The sequence below is a fragment of the Cibotium barometz genome, chromosome 37 (genome assembly GCF_041138505.1).
Source record: "Cibotium barometz isolate CiBa-2024 chromosome 37, ASM4113850v1, whole genome shotgun sequence".
In the NCBI taxonomy this organism is placed as follows: domain Eukaryota; kingdom Viridiplantae; phylum Streptophyta; class Polypodiopsida; order Cyatheales; family Cibotiaceae; genus Cibotium; species Cibotium barometz.
Window position 1 is genome coordinate 2880289 of NC_141082.1, and position 22176 is coordinate 2902464.

Below are 22176 nucleotides of genomic sequence, written 5' to 3' on the forward strand. Positions count from 1 at the left end.
CAACGGTTCCATTGATGTGTCTTTTAATGCTCTAGAGACTTTCTTTTGACTCTTTTGGCTGCTTTCCAATGGCATTTACTCGACATCCCTTTTCTTGAGGAGTCAAGATCGTTAGATGTTGTTGCATGGCAATAAACTTTGCCCATAGCTGTAGTGGAGCTAGGCGGCCTCTTTTGCTTGGTGGGGAATTTGGTTTTATTAAGCATTGGGGATATAAATAGTTGGTGTTATTAAGCATTGGGGATATAGGCATTGTGGATCAATAGTTGGTGTGGTTGAAGAAGAGGCCATCAAAGGTTCTTGCTAATTTGAGGAAGTTGAGGCGATGGGTCGTATCATGGGCTAGGATTGCACACACATATACGTATATATAGATAGATAGATAGAGGGTGCTAAGTGCATAGAGTCATATGGCTACGAGCCTCTGTCATCTCCATCGTTTGGAAAGCAGGTCAAGAATTCTCTAAAGATCCAAATTGCGCAATTCAGGTTTAAGCAGATCACCATGGGGGCATTTACCAATGACACATTGGTCAGAAGGTTTGGCAAATTCTTTTAGCTAATATAGCCAGCCAGGATTAACACACAATGATGTACTGAATCCTAATGTGATACATGCCTCTTTCTCCCCCCCTCATAATATGAATCAATTCTCCTTTGCAAAAATAAAACAAGGTGAACAAGAAGCATGTGCTGTTTCTAACCTGGAAATTCTTTACTGAGGCATACGTTGCACGTCCGTTAAAATTTAAGCAATATGATCTCAACTGCAACGAACATGAAAATGAATCAAAGGTTCAACAGACTTTACCAATGATTTTACAATCTTATCTCTTTTGTTATGACATAAGAGTGAAAAACCACATGCCAACGAGCTGATAGCCCAAGTGGCGAAGGTGTTTGATTCAAAACCCAGGAGGTCCTGGGTTCAAAACCCCACAAGGTGCTTCCTTAGTGGCATCGCCTAGAGCGGATAAAAAACGATAACTACAAGAGGATCTTGGGCCTAAAAGTGAAAAACCATGAGAGTGACATAAGAGTAAAAACTGGAGACACAGCAGCACATGTTTTATTTTCTCCGAGACAGATTACTGTCCCCCGTCCTCTCCACTGGTTTCTTCCATTATCCAGGATTGGAGTAGTATGTATATATTTTTACATCATAGACCCCCAAGCTCAATAGATGAGGTTGACAGGCAACCCATTATGTAGAACGACCTTATCAGAGATGATCTTGGCAGACCCCTGGGTGCAGAAGAGTATATGCAGTGGCCAAGCTGGAAGAGACAGGCTCAGCATCGACATCAACTCAGCTATCCCTCAGGAGTGGCTGACTCGTATCCCAAACCCGACCCCCCAGTGTGCCTAGGTGTGTTTACCAGACATGATATTCTCGTGGCGGTCCACGGAGCAGATGAGGGAAGTGGTCTGCTCACTTTTTCTATTGGATCCCATGGCAGATTAGAGAGATCCAAGCTTCACGCTGCACCTTGCAAAGAGTGACGGTGATTGGTTTTCAGGCATGGGAGTGCCACAGACCCACTGCCGGCCAAGGTGGCCAGGGAGATATTCTAGCAACTATGGATACGGGAGTGCCAACCTCTCACATGCCTACAGTGGGACCTGAGAGTGTGGACTTGGCATGAACCTGCTGATCGGGAGGAGACTTTGGATGCCCCCTTCTTTGCATATACTGTGCGGCTAGGCCGTAGGATCCGGATGCCAGAGATTGATGGCATCCCGACAGGAACAGCACATTGGCAATCACACAAGGCCTCTCACAACATTTCCTTTCAGATATTTGGAAGAGGCTTTGGGACAGTTTCCGGCCTAGAAAGATCACCCTCTTTCTTTGGTTGATGGCACACAGAAGCTTGGCAGTCGGCACTTGGCTAGCAGTTGGAGGTCAGCCAACAGCTTGCCCGCGGTGCGGCCACCCTTAGGAGTCTCAGCGACATTGTCTTTGGGATTGCCCAAAGGCTCAACAGATTTGGCAGCGGATTCTCCGCATCTTCACTATGGACAAGGCCTCGACCCAGATCATCACATGGGGCATTGTCGCTTGGGCCACAGAGGCTATGGTGGTTAGGGCTTATGAGGAGGATGGGGGAGGGCTAGTCCTTCACGTCTATCACCATCGTATTTCTACAGTAGCAGTCACAGCCCCACCTACAGATCACTAGCGACTAGGCTCATGCCAGAGATGGTAGATTTTGCAATAGCATTGCAACTTGGCAAATTTGGCGAGCTAGATGCAGCGAGGTCATAGAGGGTACCCATACCCCGCTTGTTGACTCCATTAGGAGCATTTGGCTTGACATTATTCATACCCTCCGTGGTCAGTGGGGAAGTTACAGGGAGGATTTGACCACATGTGGAAGTAGTGGGAAGCTTTCATGAGGCTTTGGAAGCCTGACCCTTTTCTCACAGATAGAGGTGGTGACCCCGCTTGGCATTACAGACCACCTGTGTGGTTGTTTCCCTCCCCCGCCCCCCCCCCCCCCCCCCCTGCCCGCCTCCTCCTATGAGATAGCCTTCTCCTTATAGAGCGGCCAGCTGGAGAATAAGTTTTTCTTTCCCTTCTTTTGATTATTTGATCCCCACCTTGTACATGAGGCGAGTTTGTATCTAGCCCTTCGGGGTTGTATTTAGCCCTTTGTGGCGTTCTTTCATTAACTAATAGAAGGATCTTTTTCCTAGAAAAAAAAAAGGTATGCTGCTATGTCATCTGCAAACTCAAAGTCTAGTAGCTCCTCCTCAGTACGGATGGGGAGACGCAATCCCTAGAGCCCAATCTCATGAGCTAAGAGAAAATTGCTCATGGCCTTGGTGACAAATAGAAAAAGGTAGGGTGCAAGTGGACAACCCTGCTAGACCAAGCGAGAAAGAGAAAATTTGTCACCTCTTGCTCCCTCAATGAGAACCTGATTGTGAGAGGCCGAGTAAAGTCCAGAAACACCACAGATCCACTCCTCTGGAAAAGCCATCTGGTACATCATGCCCTCCAAAAAGCCCTAGTCAACTCTATTATAGGCTTTCTCGAAGTCCAGAAGGAGCACAATGAGATCCTTCAGCCGCATCCTAGCCGAAGCTATCATCTCCTAGAACGTGAAGATGTCCAAAATGCTCCGATCCTAGACAAAACCTATCGGAGTGTCATGGATCAAGTCGAGGAGGAAGGGCTGAAGTCTTCGGCTGTGTTGGAAATAAGTGCACACTAGGTGTACTATTTCTAGTCTAGTTTCACTTAAGTCTTTGTGTCTTGAGTCTAGTGCCATGTGGCACCTCTACATTTATCCCATAAGTCAGTCTACTCAATCTTGTACTTCTCACCTATATATTGTGGGTGTCACATCAATGAAAGGATCAATCTTGTGTCTTGTCTACACTCATCTCAAGGTAACTCTTTGTCTTTCATTTGTTTTGTTTCATTTCTAGTTTTGCTCTTGCTTTCATATTTACAACATGGTATCAGAGCGGGCTGCTCCTGCCCTGTAATGCCTGCCATAGCTTCAAGCCACTATCTCCCTAGCTGCATTCATCTTGTAGGACCAGCCTATTCACACTCTGCACAGGCTGCGCTGGCCTGAATCCTCTGTCCTGCGCCAGCCTGAACCCTCTGCCCTGCGCCGGCCTGTTTTTTTCCTGCGCCGACCTGTTTTCCCTGCGCCGACCTGTTTTTCAGTAGCAGCTACTGTTCTATTGCTTGGAGCTGCTGCTGCCCGCCATACTGTTGCAGCTTTCCTTTGCCTTCATCAAGGGTGCGCATCATCTAAAAGGCTGCAGATCAACAAGAGGTTCTGCCACCATCACGTCCTCTTGAAGAGTCTAGAAGGTACTATGCATTGTTTCACTTTACTGTTTTTCTTATCCTCATATCTGCAAACTGCTAGTTCCTCATGCTTCGATGGGCTGTCATATGCTATGGCCTTGACAAGTGGTGAGAGAGCAGGCATATAAAATAGTTTGGATCTCTTCTTTCATTCATTTCTGCAATCTTGTAAGGGAATAGACACTGCCCTTGCATTTTAGCAAGAGGTAAGACCTTCCCACATGGCCTCTTCTACTCATTCTCTCATGTCTATCGACAAATTCAATGGGTCCAACTTTCATACTTGGCAAATCAAAATCAAGTGCCATCTTATGAAAGAAAGTCTTTGGGACGTTGTTCACCATGCTGCTCCCGAAGATTCCGACATTGAGCAAGTTATCACTTATGCTCCAACTGCCAAGAATGACAAAGCCTATGCTATCATTTTGCTCGGTCTTGGAGATGATTACATTCATCACATTTCCGACATACAGTCTGCTTCTCGAGCATGGATCACTTTGGATACCCTCTTTGGACCCCGCTCTAAAAACTCTAAGATTGCACTTATGATCTCATTCTTTGATTTATATATGCAGGAGGGAGCTACTATAGCCTCTCATGTCAATTATTTTCGCAGTCTTATGGTTCAGCTTGCATTAGTAAAGTCCCCCATCTCTGAAGATATTGCTATTGCTGTGCTTCTTAAAAGCTTACCTGACACCTATGCTACTCTTGTCACTACCTTCAAGTATCACAATAATCCTACTCTTGAAGGTATCATCAATGCTCTCCAAGAAGAGGAAAGAACAAAACAACAGAAGGTAACTGACACTGCATTTTTAGCAAAGAAAGGAGGTTCTAAGGTAAGAAAGCCTTGCACCCATTGTGGAAAAACTAATCATTTGGAGAAGGACTGCTTCAAGGCTCATCCATGTACCATTTGTGGCCGGGACAATCACCGGGAGAAGGACTGCTACTCTAAAACCTCTACATCAGCCCCTGCATCTACCTCCGCCCATGTTGCTGCTGCATCTACATCAGCAGATCTTGCTGTTCATTCCTATGATGAGGAGTGGGCTTTCTGATTACTTCATCTTTCTTGTCTACCACTTTGACCACCGATGATGTAGGTCAAGGGGTTCTATGTCTTCCTCATTCTACTTAAGGACCTCTTTCTTGTCCCTACTCCAGAGGCAGAGATTGCCCTTGAGGAGGGGATGTGTTGTAAATATGAAAGCAAGAGCAAAACTAGAAATGAAACAAAACAAATGAAAGACAAAGAGTTACCTTGAGATGAGTGTAGACAAGACACAAGATTGATCCTTTCATTGATGTGACACCCACAATATATAGGTGAGAAGTACAAGATTGAGTAGACTGACTTATGGGATAAATGTAGAGGTGCCACATGGCACTAGACTCAAGACACAAAGACTTAAGTGAAACTAGACTAGAAATAGTACACCTAGTGTGCACTTATTTCCAACACCCTCCTTAAGTGGACACTAGGAGGAAGACAAAAAAAGACAAGAATAGAAGACAGACATAAAGACTGATAGACTGAGAGACAAGACATGAGAGACAAAAGATCCTGAGACACCCCTCCTCAAGTGATATCCTCATATGGGTCCACAAGGGTAGGGACAAGATGGATCTAAAACAAGACACAGTCAGATTGATAGACAGATAGACAGATAGACAGACAACAGATAGACAGATAGACAAGATTAGATAGATAGAAGACTGACTGTAGACAAACAGATGGACCTTGAGGCTGATGGTCTTGGCTAAAATCTTGTAGGCGGTCCCAAGGAGGGTGATGGGTCTCCACTGTTGAATCTCCAATTTGTCACCACCCTCCTTAGGAATCAAGTGAATTCTGAGAGCCTCTCTGGCATGGCGCCTGTAGTCATAACCTCATTGAAGGCTGCTCCAAGGCGCCTTCCATGAGATCCCAGTGGTGAAGAAAAAATGAAACTGGAAGCCCATCTACCCTTGGGCTTCTGCCCCTAGGAAGAGCCATCAAGGCCTCTGCCAGCTCCTCTACTTTCAAAGCAGTCAATAAGGTCCAAAGAGCGGGCGGAACCACCTCTCTAATGTGCCACAACACCCTCTCTCGCACGTGAGGATAATAGGGCACCGCCCTCATAAAAAAGTTGCGGACTAGACTAGGAGAGCCAAGCAACTGCCCCCCAAGTCACATGCATGGCTCGGCCACTCAATTTGCCCATAAGTTGGGCGACAGGACCCAAATTTGCTGTGCAATGCTGCACCCCCATAGACAATGTTGTACGGACTCAGAATCTGCCGCACATCTAGGACAGGAAGGTGCTACACCGAAAACTGATCTCCACTGATTGGTGGGAGACCACCACGTAAGAATAACCAAAAGAAATGAGAGATCTGGCTCCTTTTGTATGACTGCCAAAGTCTATGCCAATATCTGCGCTGTATCACTAGAGAAATATCATAGCTCTCCCAATGAGGCCTGAGAGTAGGGATCCTATGCATCTATCGAGTGAGGAGAAGCCTGGCATTCTGAACAGTGAAACTGAAAAAAGGAAGGCTTTTCAAAGGATCGAAGGCATCAATCCACTCCCACTCTCCTGGATCCCAGTGAAGATATCTGATAGGACTGCCACCATATAGCCACAAACACCAAGAGCCATGAGTCACTATCTGAGGAGAAGGGTCAATGAACCAGTGCTTCCCCGAGCGACCAACAATCCTCACTGGACTAAGCGTAGTGTTTGGTATGATCTCCTCCATACTACTTCTCCTCAATCTCCCACCAGGCATGATAGAATACAGGAGGAAATCTGTATCCTCCTGGCCTGGCAGAGCAATGACCTGCAGAGGTATGCCTATCCTCGAAAAACCTCCCAGCCAACTCGGATGATAGTCTCCGTGAAAGGTCCCAGAAAGCCACTCATGCGGAATAGCTGCACCAATCTGATCAATACGAGTGCGAGAGCCCCTAAGATGCTGAGTGGATGCAACTCTCCGATCCTCCGGAAGACTCTTAAAGGTCTTCCAAGCAAGAATTGTGTATGCGCATCTCTCCCATCCTGACCATTGCATATAACGAGATGCACCAAGTGGCCGACCAGCCTCATCCCTAATGAACTCATTCCACATAATAGGTTGTCGGTCAGCCTCGTCCAAAGACCTAGGAAGCCTTTGTCGCAAAAAATATCTCATGCTTCTCCATGCTCTGACAATGGTTGCAATAAGAGGGGAAGATGGTGCCCTAATATCAGCCTCTGTGAACAAAAAACGTGTTGGGCATCCAGTCTCTCTCGACCCTGGGTGTACATCTGGAAATCTGAGACAAGAAAAAATCCTTCCAGGACTCAGTGCCTGGTAGGAAACCTCTGACCACAAGTTTGCAAAGCAACGCCCTGCATTGAACATCCGAATCGATAATATTCAAGCCCCCCTCTCTTTTGGGCTGAATAACTGTGAGCCAAGCAACCCTGGCACGAGTGTCTGAGGTGCCATCCAAGCCCGACCAGAGAAAATTGCGGATCAATCTCCAGAATTGGCCAATGCACGCACGAGAGAAGCACCAACAAGAGGCAATAAAACAAGCTGAGGCAAGCAAAACCTGATTAGCCACCAAAGCTCTGGAGGCTAAATCTAATCTCCTGGAGCTCCAATGGAGGAGCTTCTTCCGGATACTCACAAGTACCGGAGCAAACTGTTGTGCAGGAGAAATATCAATTCCAACTTGACATCCCAAATATCTAGCCCAAGTAAAACCAAGCTCTGCACCCCAATCAACTCTCGGTGAATCACTAACCCAAAAAACAAATGAATTTGTGCCAATTAATGAGTGCCCCTGCTGCCAAACAGAACTCCTCTAGTGCTACCCGGAAGGAACATAAGCATATATGTGAAGCCTCCAAAAACAGGGTTGTGTCATCAGCTAACTCAGAGTCAACCAACTCCTCATGGCTACGAAGAGCCAACCTCAATCCTGAAATACCAGCAGTGGAGCGGAGAAAGATGCTCATGGCCTCTGCAACTATGATATATAAAAAGGGGCTAATGGGCAGCCCTGTCGTACTGAGAAAGAAATCTGAAACCGCTCTCCTCTATCACCGCAAGCAAGAACTCTACTGTGGGCATCACCATACATGCATGAAACTCCCTTGATCCATCTCTGAGAGAAGCCCATATGACTAAGAGTACCCTCAAGAAAGTCCCAATCCACTCTATCATAGTCCTTCTCAAAATCCAAGAGCAGAATGGCTAAGGGCTGATTGCTAGCCCATTTGACGGCCTCCCAAAACGAGAAAATGTTATCAAAGATGCTCCTGCCGTGTAAGAATCCATTCTGGGTATCATGAATAACATCCTGCAAAATTGGCTGCAATCTGATGCTCACTGCCTTAGCAAGAATCTTATAGGCAATCCCAAGTAAGGTGATAGGTCTCCACTGGCCAATCAATGTCTTATCCCCACTCTTAGGAATAAGATAAATAAGCCCCTCAGTGAGAGAAGAAGGCATAGAACCTGTGTCCCACATCTCCTGCAAAGCCGATGTTATCTCAGCCCCAATTTCATCCCAGAAAGTAGTGAAAAAAATAGGGGAGAGGCCATCCTCCCCTGGACACTTACCATGAGGTAAGCATGAAGAGCATGACTGAACTCTTGCATAGAAAAAGGGGCATCCAGAGCGGCACACATCTCCTCGGTGATCAAATGTGGCAATTCATTCCAAACCTTCCTCTGTGCCCTGTGTCTCATATCAGAATACGGCCCAGCACTAAGAAGCTGGCAGTAGAAATCGGTGGCAATCTGTCTAACCATGAGAGGATCTGAGTGAAGAGTGCCATGTGAATCCTGCGACTGTCTGACACTATCTTTGGCATGAGATGGGCCGTGAGAAGCAAAGAAATGTTTGTTACATCTGCCACCCATCTGTGTCCAAAAGGATTCCTGGGCATGGAAACGATACTCCGCGCGCTGCTCAAGAGAGTGATGAAGTTCTGCTCTAATAGTACATAAAGAATCTGCAACCCATTGAGCATGAGGATGTTTCTCGTGCTCTTTCTACAAGGCAGCCAATCTACGTCTAGTAGCCCTTTCTAAGTCCAAGGCCTCTTGCCTCTTAGACAGGGCACATGTGTGATAAAAGTTACTAATATCACAGAGAGCAGAGGCCAGGCTTTGAGAGGCCTGTAAGAAGTCATGAGATCTCCAAATATCAAGCATACGACGCGATAGTTCTGCATCTGAAAACAAATGATCAGGGATGCATACATGGGGTGCTGATCCATGGCAATTCGGATCTCTAATACATAAAACCACTGGGCAATAAGTGCCTGTAGCAATCAAAGTATGTCCACCTCTGTCAAGCACCCAATCATCCACATAAAATCTGTCTAACCGTGCATAGATACATCCTACATCTCTTCTCCTGTTAGACCATGAATAAAGAAGAGTGGATGGACTCCTCAAAATGTCATCCTCATGCCAACAATCTCTACCATGAATGGAGAGTATAAACCTCTCCCAAGACGCTCTTTCAAGAGGATGCACCAAGCCCTCATGTCCACCTCTTTTATCCGTTGGCATCTCAACCATGTTAAAATCCCCACCAATAATCCAATGGTCGGCAAGAGGCATCAATGTAGTGAGAGATTTCCAAAAGGCAATCTTCTCACCTCTGGTTAGGAGCATAGAGGTTGAGAATACCAATGCGTGTAGTACCCTGCATAAGAAGGATCCACTGCGCTCTCGCAGGCAAAATGACACCATGTCCAATGATGCAAGGCAAGATCAAAGCTGAAACAGAGATACAAACACCACCCTTGGTACCAACAGCCGGTGACCAAAAGGTGTGTCCTGAGAGTAGCTTGCCTGATCTCCCACACTGACTAGCATCCAGTTTATGCTCTTGCAAGAGCAATATATCCATAGGTCCACCTGTGACTGCACAATGAATGCTCCTCTCTTGCTCATGGAACCCTGCCAATCTGCTCTATGTAGCCTCCTGTAGTAAACTATTGATCTCGATAAGGCTTGCATTCAAGGTGCAAGTGGCAGAACCTGAGAGAAAATCCAGTCCCTCCCAGATCTTCTCTATCCTGCTCTACAGATCTTAGAGTCTGTATGAGGTTGTTCAAAGTCCTAGTGCTCAAGTGTTTGTCCTACCGCCAGGGGTCCTCCAAGAACAAAATAACCGACGCATGATCAGAGAAGGTAGTGCCCGGGCGGAGATCTCAATCATGCCCCCGTGACCGAAAGCCCACTCATCCACAAACATTAAGGAATCCTGCACAGTCCTCGCCAATCCTAATGGTAATCCAATGACACCACCGAGTGTCTATGATGCCTCAGCGAACTACTGCCGACCAGAGCTGCTCACTGACAGAAATACGAACTCCCCCTGCGTCCTGGAGGGGTCAAAAGAGGGAGACCAGAAAGCGTGACTCTTGCCTGGTAAAATCTTCCCACAATGACGGATACGCCCCTTGGAAAGATGGTTCTCCTAGAGGAAAAGAATATCAATGGGTCCCCCAACTACTGCTCTATGGAGCTCTCCTCCAAGGACGCCGTGCCTCTGAAAACATTGAGGCCCCCCCAAATCCTGAATGTTCCATGAGGCAATCCGCATATCAATTCTGTGAGAGGCGGAGCTATCGGAACTGCCCTCCACTGGAAGAGTCTTGGGTGTAGGTTTCGACAAGGAGTAGTCATAGTCAGTCCTAGGATGAAGACGTGCCAGGTGGGCGTGGATCCTGTCCTCCATGTGTTGCCACTCTGTTCGAGCTCGAGAGTAAGCATACTTTGAACTCCACCTGTCACAATGCAAGTACCTGTAGGAGGGGGGAAGAGGTACTGCAACTGAGATATGAACGAACACAAAGAGCAACACCTTCAAGCTGGAGGACACCACTTCCCCATCTTGATCTCTAAGACCTGAGCCTCCCAAACAGATGGACAAAGCGACGCTGCAAACTCAACCGTATTAGATTTGCTTAAATGCTATGTGACTGGTCAGAAAAGTTCTTGGGAGAAGTATTTGCCACTTGTGGAATGTGCATACAACACAGTGCATGCTTCTATAGGAAAGCCCCATTTGAGATTATGTATGGCAAAGTGGTATTGCCACCCATCCTTCGTACAAAGGATGAGATTTTTTCCGCCAATAAATTTGTCAGGGACCTTCATATTGCCTTTGCACAAGTGCGGACAGCCATTGAGCGTTCGCAACAGAAGCATAATAAGGTTGTAGATAAGCAAAGAAGGCAATTGGAAATCAAAGAGAATGATTAGGTATTACTAAAATTCGAGAAAGCTAGACTTAGAAGAAGGCCTAGAAAAGAGGGAATGTGTCCTAAGCTCGCTACCAGGTTCTATGGACCATTCAAAGTCATTGAGCGCATCAATGAAGTGGCTTTTTGGTGGATTTGCCGAATCAATACACAATGCATTTCATGTAAGCCTCTTGCCCAAATATGTGGGACTGGAGCCTAAAGAGCCGGTTATGGAAGATCCACCTACAGTGGATGAGCTGGAAGAGGTGTTACAGCCAAAGCAAATTGTGTTTCACAAGGAGCGTAAGCTTGTAGGTGGCGAACTTCAAAAACCCTACCTTGTGAAGTTAAAAAATTATTCACCCATGGATGCTAAATGGATGGATGAGGTATACTTCCAGGAGTATCTGCAGCTCCTAGAAGCATACTTGGAAGCTTTTCAATTGTGGTCAACTGTTTAGAAGCTGGGGGGGGGGATGTCACTAGTTGGGCATTCTCTACGCTTCTGGACCTATGGACAAGCTCCACAATGTGGACATGACACTTCATGGCAGAGGACTTAAGTCTATGCCAAGGGTCATGTGGACTGGCACCTCATGGTAGGGGATTGATGTCTACACTAGGGGCCAATAGGTTGGATATGAGGCTGGGGATTTTGGTCCACGCTATTCCGGTTGGCCTCGGAATGTAATCTATGCTTGGAATGACCACTTGCTACAAGCTAAATGAAAGGGAGATTGACCAATACATTCTTATGCATGGCATATTTGCATGCTTGGAACTGTTTTCGTGTGAAATGTGTTATTGCCTCCAAGATCTGTGTGTCTAGTTTACGGGCACGGGATGCCCGCCTGTGAACCGTGCGCGTGAATCTATATTCTGACATAGCTTGTGGGCTATAAACAAGGGGTAGAACAAGTTATAAGTGACTTTCGTTCACACTTCATTAAAGTATGGGTGGACAGCTTATAAGTGAGTTTGGGGACTTTGGTCGGTCGGGCTAATAAATAGGCATCCAAATTATTAATAGGTGTGGGTAGGCACCCTCCCACTTATGGGAGAGGTGTGGCCTATGATGAGGTGGACCAGTGGCCAGCCTTAAATAGTTTGGAAATCTCAACTCTCTGTTGTTAAAAGAAATGATGAGAGCTTGATCACAAAGAGATAATATGCAATCGATTATGAGTGATTAAAATTATCTTAAGCTATCATCAATCTGCTCAACACATGAACAAGCTACACAAGCATAAATGAATGAGACTCAAGAGCAATAGAATGTGCTCAAGAATCACCACATAGACATAAACATGAAAGCAATTTAAGATGGACACAATGCCATGCACATAATCATAAACAAATGCTAATGGACTGCTAATGAAGAGAGTATTTCCACAAAGGACCACTTCGTATATTAGGCACCAAGTAAGTACACAAAGCATGCACTCTATTCTCTCCACATAGCTTGGGAAAGAGTGGAAGAGCCTGTTTATATAGACTCATGAGGAGGAGGCACCTAGAGACCTAGACTCACTCCACCTCTCGTAAGATCTCTCACAGGTTTTTCCTCTTTGTCTAGCGACTGTCGGGCTGCAGGGAAGGCGGGCACGTGTGCTGGACCGCAGCAGTCAGGCTACAGCACGCGGGCTTTCTCTCTCTTTGCAATCGACTGCTGGACGGGCTGGACTGCAGGCGCATAGCTGTTCGCCCTGCTCGCCGCCCTCTCACTGCTCGCCTGCTGACCTGTCGCCTCCCGCCTGTTGTTCGCCCTGCTCGCCGCCCCCTCTCTCTTCGAACCTGTCGCCTCCCTCCTAACTTTCTCTCTCTTCGAACCTGCTGCCATCCCTCCCGCCGGCTGCCCTGTTCGTCACCGCTTTCTCTCTCGTAGCCGTCCTCTCTGTCCGCCGCACTGTACTGCTAGCACCCACCCTTTCTCAAATATGCTGGCCGGCCTCTCTCTCCGCTAGCGTGTGGGCGCGCCTTTCCCCACCCACCTAGACACGCACCCACCCACGCACCCACCCTTGCTCAGGCCCCCAAGGCAGCAACATAACTCAAGAACAAATCCGCAAAGCTGAATAAAGTTAAAGAAGCAAGAAAGAATGGCAAATGGGCAATATACAGAGGAGGACAAGCAATCATTAAAGAATTCTGTACCCCACCCCCCTCAAGAGCAAATCCATCCATGGATGAAATATAGCTATTTTTATTTTGAACCTCAATTTCGAACTAGATGCAATAGAACCCATTGTAACTTAAACTCTTAAGAGTCTTAAGAGTTCATTTTGAGTTATTTTTTTTCAGTTTTATGCCTCTTTGGCATCGATACCCAGAGTGGAATGTAAATGGATGTACCTGATCTGTCCCATAGGTCGGATTCGGCCTCCCGTGGACGTTAATATAACTTTCTTTCTTTCTTTCTTTCTCTCTCTCGCTTCTTCCATGGCTTCCCCCTTGCGCAACCCGACGAAGGCGACCTTTATGGTCACAAACAAGAGGATAACAAATGTGGAAAAGGAGATGAAGGAATGGAAGGCGGAGATGGAGGGATGGTGGAAGGAGAAAGCCAACTTTCTCCAAATGGTATTCAATGAGGGTAAGCGGTGGAAAGAGGAGAAGGAAGACCTCATAGCAAAAGTCAAAGACCTTCATGGGGAAATCAACACGCTCAAAGGCGTAATTTCAGCTCTTCAAGGGGAACTTGCAGAGGCTAAGGCAAATGGTGGACTTGAAGAAGGTGAAATTCAGCCATCCATGATAGAAGAGCTCAAGGTTATCAAGGAACAAGTACAGGCAATTAAGGAAGAAGAGAAGCAACACGAAGCAAAACTTCCTCATGGGTGGAAGTCATCACCAAGACTCAGAGGAAGATGGATGAAGCAGAGAAGTGGATACAGGTCGCCAAGAAGGGTAAAGGTAAGAAGATAACAACCCCTACACCTGCAATCATTAACATGACTTTGGAAGAGGAACAACGAAGACGTACATGTGCTTTGCATGCGAGGATTACCCGTCTTAAAGACGGATAAAGTTGAAGAGGAGGTGAAAGAGCTTATGGTGTTGATGGGGATTGACAGTCCGGCACACGCAAAAGCCTGGAGAGTGGGCAAAAAAAGCGGAGGCAACGGGGAAACATCAAAGGAAAGAGCTCTCATACTTTGCTTTCCCTCTATTGAGGCGAAGAAGGAGTTCTTGAAGAGGCGACCCACTTTAAAGAATACAGGCATTTTTCTTGGTGACGATCTTACTCTTTCACAGCTTGCACATATGAAGGAAGTCATGCCAGAGATTAGGGCGGCAAGAGAAAAGGGAAAGATAGCATTTTATAGAGAAGGGAGGGTGGTCATCGTGGAGCGACGCTCTACATGAAGGTGCGAGACTTATGGGACCAAATTAAAGCTGGCAGCCTGGAACTGCAATGGATCCCTCAGACTTGATGTAGGTGCCTTTGAGGACAGCTTTAGAGATAGAGATATAGTCTTCTACTCGGAGACTCACCAGGCCCCTGGTCAGATGATGCCACAGGTGACAGGATACAGATGGGACACAGCTTGCAGAGTAGGGACGAGATCGGTACACAGTAGTAGAGGATCAGGGGGGGTGGTAGTTCTTTTCAGGGAGGAGCTGCAACCCCTTCTACACATCGTTCGGTGAGATGATCAGGCCAGATATATGTGGGTGAGACTGAGGGCCGACACAGGCAGATTCTTGTATATTGCCATATGCTATTTTGCTCCTAGTACATTGACATATGCAGCACCTAGAGGGCAGTCTCCTTTCTCTGTGCTAGATGATGACATATGGGAGTTCTCTAGGGATGGAGACATCATCCTGTTAGGGGACTTTAATGCCCGGACGGGCAACCGCCAAACAGCCTTTTATGATACCTCAGAGGAGATGCTCAGAGAGCTAGACACTCTGGATATGGGATTAGACAGACGCTCACAGGATGTGGAGTGCACAGAGTGTGGGAGATATTTGGTAGATATGGGACTGCACATGGGTTGGCCATACTTAATGGCTTGCAGAGGTTTCCGTCAGCAGCTGGATTTACTTGCTTTCCACATAGACATGGTGCTAGCACAGTGGATTATGTTATGGCTATGCCGAGCTTTGTTTCATGCATTGAGGACTTCACAGTTGGATCTCGGCCCATTGGGGTAGTAGTGGATCATGCATTGTTGACATTGACCATCTCTTTTCACTTTACCACAATTCAGAGGACACGAGGGGCAGATCACACTCGATATACTTTTACTTCAGAGACTGATGCTGTCTACACAGATGGGATCTATAGACGTCTGTACACAGAGGAGCCAGGGAGACCTTTAGAGGAGCTGACCCATATACTGACACAGACTTTACAGGATGCAGTGAGAGAGGCATATCCACATACTCAGTCTGGCCAGAGACAGCGTTCTCGGTGTATGCCCCAGAACAGCTGGTATGATGAGGCGTGCAGAGAGACAAGAGCCCGACTGCAGCGGGAGGTTGCTTTGGGAGTCACAACTCACCGACAGTCACGTATTGCCTTCCGGCGCCTTGTGCGAAGGAAGAAGTGGGCCGTCCTTGCTCAGCTAGAGCAGGAATTATACCAGCTGTTCTTGAGCCAGGATTCGAGGGAGGCTTGGCGTTTGTTTCATGAGTCCTCCCCTGCTTTGGCCATCACTTCTACAAAGGTCTGGGGTAGCTATGCAGCATCTCTATATACAGTTCCTGGACAGACACCTTTTCCTGACCCGCCAGCACCATGCCCACAGACATGTACTTTCTTTATCGCAGAGATGGTAAGGAAGGCCATTGATAGGATGAAGACGGGGAGAGCATATGATCATGATGGACTGGTTGCTGAGCACTTTATTCATGCGAGAGACATGCTGGCAGAGCTTCTAGCAATGATGTTCAATCGTGCTATGTTACCAAGTTTTTGCCCAAAAATATCAACTTTATGGTTTTCTTGTCTTGTACTCCAAGTTTTAGCCCAAAAAATATCAACTTTTATGCTTTTCTTGGCTTGATGCCCAAGTTTCATCTAGGCGCCTCCTTTTGTCCACTTGTAGATGCCCAAAATAATAGTATGCTCAGCCCGTCTTTAATGATATGTGAACACACCAACTTATAAACATTATAAGTCACTTTGATGAATAAAATCCCATGCTACTCATGATGTGTGGCCATCTTTCACGCCAAACTTTGCCGATACATGCTTCAGCTTTCTTCTGTGGAAAAATCCCTGTTCACATCTTGACTCTGCTCAGTGTGTGAAACACAGGTCAAGACTGGTGAAGGGACCAAATGGTGACACATAGCCTTGGCAACAATGAGATATAACAGGGGGGCTAAGGGGCATCCCTGTCAGACAGAACAAGAAATCTAGAAGCGATCACCTCTACCACCAGATGCAAGCACACCTTTGATCCAGTTCCGAGAGAATCCCATACATTTAAGAGTCCCTTCAATGAAATCCCAATCAACTCTATCGTATGCCTTCTCAAATTCTAGCAATAAGATGGCTAGGGGCTGGTTGCTTATCTTAGCCCATTCAACCACCTCCCCAAAAGAGAAGATATTAGTGAAATTTCCATTTGGTGCTTGGCAGCACAGGGCTCCTGATTGGTTGAGATCTTCACCTTGCTTGGTGTGAAATTTCCATTTTGTAAAATTTTTTCATACTTAATAGAACTCTCCTTTCTGAAAAAAAAAAAAACTGGTGCTTGGGTCAGAAATCAAGTGCCCACTGAGGTTTGTACCTAGAATCTTCTCTTCTCCTCAGCATTCAAGCAATAAAAATGCATGCAACCCTACCAAGAAGCTTGATAGCATAAAAAAAGGTTTTTCATTTCAGTACCCTAAAAAGCTTGATAGCATAAAAAAAGGTTTTTCATTTCAGTACCCTAAAAAAGTGTGATCATTAGTTTATCATATACAACCTCTTGATTCCATTGGGGTAGTTTGGTTTTCATGATAACCATTTTGTCATGATCAAAACCATTTCTGTATCTGTGAAGAATACTGGGTAAACTCCTGAGTTGTGGATCAAACATGAAAGGCTTGTCGTCATAATCGATTGCCGGTATCACTGCTGTGATTTTACGGGGACCTTTAATCCCAAACACATTTGCCTCATACAAAACAGCACCAAGCTCCACCCTATCTGTGGGTCTGTTGTAGCTGCTTTATGCAAGTGTTTGTCCACATGTAAGTCTTAGACATTGATTGTGTAGCATTAATATAGATATTCCGTTTATTAGTTTAATAACACTTCTTGAACTCACTAGCGAGAAAATGTATTGAAGCAAATGCAAAACCAAATTACTTCATACATGAAAATGCTCAAAATTGTAAATAGTTTTTACTTACTGGAACTTATCTCTACTAATTGTGGGGGGATCTCCCTTGTCATAAAACCAGAATTTAGTGCCAAGAAAATTTGATTGAACCTGTGAAAACCAGATTGTCTCCATCAGAGACTCAAATGTAAGAGTTTGTTAAATATAAAACTCTACCTACAAAAATTAGATGGAAAAGATGCAGATTGAACTGGTAAAGTTCTATCAAAACCAGATTGTCTCCATCAGAGACTCAAATGTAGGAGTTTATAAAGTTTATTAAACTCAACCTGCAAAAACTTACTAAAGGAAAGTAAAAGATACAGACTGATTTCCTCAACTACGTAGATGAAGTACCACGTGAAGTATTGATTTTTCCTCTGATTGGGTTCCTTCTCAATATCCCGATTGGAAGCACCACTATGTCATATAGCTATTTACACTTATTTTGGAAGAGATAGTGAAGTTCTGGCAGAAGCCTGCTGGTCTCTATTTTCTTCCAGACAGTGGGCTATCAGTCAATCATTGACAAGCACTTGAAATTGCACCCCAGGTGCTGCAGGTGCACCATACCTACAGAGTCCATTTGGCGTCGCAGATGGAGATGCATAAAGGCTCAGAGGGTTTGCCAGAGGATAGCAGTTATCAAATTCACATCATAAGAGCACCATATATATCTCATCAGTTGTATGGATTTCAGAAGGAAAATGGCATCTCCATGTGCCATTCACACATTTGGAGGGAAATTGTAACACCCCTTTTTTGAAGGCAGTGTGACCATCCCAATCCAGCGAGATGAAGACCAAAAAAAAGAGAGAATTCCTTCGCAAGTTTACTATGTTCGTCCCCTCCTTTATCCCCTTGAGAGTTTCTTATTAGGGACTGGGCTTTAGCCCCTTTTCACACATGGCTCCCCTCTTAACCCGGATAAGCAATCTAGCCCTTGCGCATGCGTCAAACCCCTCAGACTCGCTCCATGGAATCCCCCGAGCACAAACACGGGTTCCTAGTGACTTGCGTGACCCCACATACTCCTCTAGCTTCTGACCTTGCGTGTTGGCCAGTCACGCTCTATCGCCTCGGATGCAAAGTTCACTAACTTGCCGTATCTAGTTTATCGCCTTTCACCTTGGTACAATTACCCTTGTGATTGCGTGAAGTTTTACTGCGAGTATCACATTCTCTCCCCCTTTCTAGAAATCATCGTCCTCCATGATAAAGGTAGGAAAGTGCTGACGTAAGGAACTAGCTAGCTCCCACATAGCGTGTGTCAATGGGAGGCCCTTCCATGCAACTAGATACTCTTGGAGAATGCGATTTCTAAGCCTTTTCTCCCTACAATCTAGTATACGATCTGGGCATGGTTTGTAGTCTCCAGCTCCTACAAAGAAACAATACCATCAATTAAATTGTCGGTTTCGTGTAAATATTACTTTAGCTTACTAACATGAAAAACTGGGTGGACACGATAGACACTAGGTAAGTCCAATCTGTAAGCTACATCACCAATCTTTTTTAAAATTTTCCATGGTCCCGGTGAGAGCTTTGGACACTTTCCTGTTCTCAAGAAAGTAGATTTAGGTGGGACGAGTAAAAATACCTCATCTCCCTCCTTAAAAGATCTCTTCTTATCTACATAATGTTTGGCTCTATCCCTGCTGCTCTCTAGATTTTTCCTTGGGCCACTTGCAGCATGTGTTGTATTCTCTCTAAGAATTCAACTGCACTTATGGGAAGACCAATCGTGCCTGGACTAATTGGTGTAAACCCATAATTCATCTCAAAAGGAGAGAAATCTGTGACCTTGTGAGGTCAATTGTTATAGGCAAATTCAAGGAGTGGCAAGAACTTCTCCAATCCGTTTGCCTCTCTAAAACATAGGCCCTATGCATATCTTCCAATATCCGATTAACCCTCTCGGTTTGACCCATCGGTCTCTGGATGATCCCTACTACTCATACAAAGAGTAACTCCGAGCTTGTTAAAGACATACTGCCAAAATGGCTCCGTAAACTTTGAATACCTATAAGACATAATGGACTCTGGTAAGTCCATGCAGCCTAAAAATATGCTGCAAAAATAACTCAACCACCTATGCACAATCTCGGCTGTGAAAATAAAGTGTGCCATTTTAGACAAGCGATCAACTACGACTCATATGGCATCCTTCCTTGATTGGGTCCTAGGAAGACCAACTATAAAATCCATGGATATACTTTGCCATTGCCTTTCCGGACCTTGCAAGGGACGAAGTAATCTAGGTGGTCGAACTCTTTCACGTTTATTTACCTAACACTTAAAACAATGAGTAACGTATTTGTGGACGTCTCTTCGGAGATTCGGCCCCATTAAAATGTTCTCTTAATTAACTATACAGCCTAATCTATCCCAAGATGTCCTGCTGAAGGACTTTCATGGTTCTCTTTTAGAACCCTGTCCCTGAATTCATTTACACTAGGGACATAGACTTTCCCTTTTTGTTTGAGAAATCCATTCTCAACTGAAAAGTTTGAAAAGGGTTGTGGTCGTGTTGAGGAGTCAGACAGGACCAACTCACCAACAGTAACAAAATTGCCTAGACCAGTCTTTGACCACATTGTTTGAATAAATGGATCTTGTGCCTATGCTTCCTTTATTTCTTGAAGCAATGCACTATCCAAAATCGAGAAACTCATGTTGTACATGATTCTTGAAAGAGCATTTGCGACCACATTGTCGTGCCCTTTTTTGTATTTCCATATGAAATTCGTGCATAAGCTCAGCCCACCTGGCTTGATGACCTCTCAAGTCAAGTTGAGTGCAAAATACTTAAGTGTATGATGATCAGTATACACCGTAAACTGAGCACCATAAAAATAATGCCTCGAAACTTTGAGGGCATGAATAATGGCATAGAGCTCTTGCTCATGTACTGGTCATTTCTGTTGGGCTGGGGAAAGATTCTTACTCTCAAAACCTATAGGTCTACCTTCTTGGTTAAGCACAACCCCTATCACGATGCTACTAGCATTAGTCTCTGAGTCAAAAGGTTTCTCAGGATCAACTATCTTGAGAATTGGAGCCGATAAAACAGCTTGCTTCAACTCTTCAAAGCTATTTTGTTGCACAGCAGTCCACTTGTAATTGCAACAAATTGGTCACGGGTGTAGCAAAAAAGGAGCACAAGCATGTTAAAATTAAAACGACTTTCTTGGGATCCATAGTCACTCCAGGTGAAACAATACGACCCAAATATTCTATTTGAACCAAACATAACATTGTTTTATTCACATAAGCATACAAAGAGTTTTCCCTTAAAGCTTGAAAAACTGTAGAAAGGTGAAAAAGATTCTTTCCTGCTCGTCTGGAAAACTGGCATGCAGGGACAGCGTGCAACGAGGACCGCCTAGCTCCCCGAACCCTGAAACGCACCCCTTCGCCTCTGATTATCTTCGCCTATGTTCCTCTGCCATCGCTTCCTTCCTCCATCGCTGCGCACCTCCTTCCTCCATCGTTTCCTTCCTCCATCGCTGCGCCCCTCCGCCTCTCTTCCTGCTTCGCCTCCCACTCGCGCATATTGGCCTATGTTAGAGGCCATCGGGTCTGCCTTTGGGCTGGTTCTTTAAGTGCCCCCCCTTCACGCCTTGCCGACATCTTCTGCCCAGGTGGTCACTGCCTCGACAGATGCTGTCCCCAGGCTCATGGTTCTTGCCCGTGACATTGAGCTTTTTGAGGACTATGTTTTGCTTCCGGGCCCTTGTGGCCCTTTGAAGCAACGTATGGAGATTGCAGGTAAACCCGATCAGTGCCGGGTTTGTCACCAACAGGGTCACTTTGCTCGAGATTGTCCTCTGGCTCGAGGTTGCAGGAGGCCTTGTAAGCGTGCCTCTCAGGCGCCACCTCCCTTGGTTCCTTCCTGTCCTTCAGTCCCCCAGGTGTGGCGAGCTGTCTCTCACGCCCGCTCCCCTGGTGCGATTGATGGGAAGGCCTCCTCGGATCATGTACAGATAGATGATGTTTCTGGTCAGAGGGTGTTGGAAATAAGTGCACACTAGGTGTACTCTTTTCCTAGTCTAGTATAAACTTTTGTCTTGAGTCTTGTGTGTCTGCCATGTGGCATCTTATTTGTCCCACATATCAACGTGGCTACTATCTCTATTGTGGGTGTCACATCATAAGAAGTATCAAGCTTGTGTCTTGTCTACACTCATCTCAAGGTAACTCTTTGTCCTTCAATCTTCTTCTTATTTCACTTCTAGTCTTCTAGTTTCTAGCTCTTGTTTCCATATTTTTACATGGTATCAGAGCCAGGTTCCTCCTAGCCTCTTCAGCCCATTGCCTTCATCTCAGCCATCGGGCTGTCCTTATTCAAAGTTTTCGTGGAGCTGCTACTGTTATCTCTCTTGGAGCTGCTGCTGCCCGTCATATTGGAACTGCTACAGCCCGCTGTACTGTTGCTGCTCTCCTTTGGCTGCCTTCTTCATCGACTCAAGGGACTGTCCCTGCCTGGGATTTATTGCACATCATCTAGAGGCAGTTGCAGATCGACTTTCCTCCTGTTGACGAGCTATTTGCTGCATTCAGTTCTGCCATCGCTTCCTCTTGAAGAGTCTACAAGGTACTGTGCATTCTCCTTCAGTTTGCTGGTCAGTCCTTTTGTTATCCTCATATCTGCAAACTGCTGGTTCCTCATGCTTCGATGGGCTGTCACATGCTATGGCCTTGACAAGTGGTGAGAGAGCCGGCTTCTAAAAACAATTTGGATCTCTTCTTTCATTCATTTCTGCAATCT

The 22176-nt window shown here is 45.7% G+C and overlaps 1 protein-coding gene across 3 annotated transcripts in view; it reads right to left on the reverse strand.

The window, feature by feature from the left end:
• LOC147616843 (uncharacterized) overlaps positions 1–22176 on the reverse strand; it is a 142187-nt gene that overhangs the window by 44159 nt on the left and 75852 nt on the right. For 2 of the 3 annotated variants that reach the window (XM_086776480.1, XM_086776482.1), the window contains 3 exons: positions 17437–17516; positions 17007–17247; positions 705–767 (listed from right to left, as the gene is read on the reverse strand). In XM_086776480.1, the coding sequence (XP_086632606.1) occupies positions 705–767; positions 17007–17247; positions 17437–17516 (384 nt within the window). The remainder of the gene's footprint in view (positions 1–704; positions 768–17006; positions 17248–17436; positions 17517–22176) is intronic. The other variant, XM_086776481.1, reaches the window with a different exon arrangement.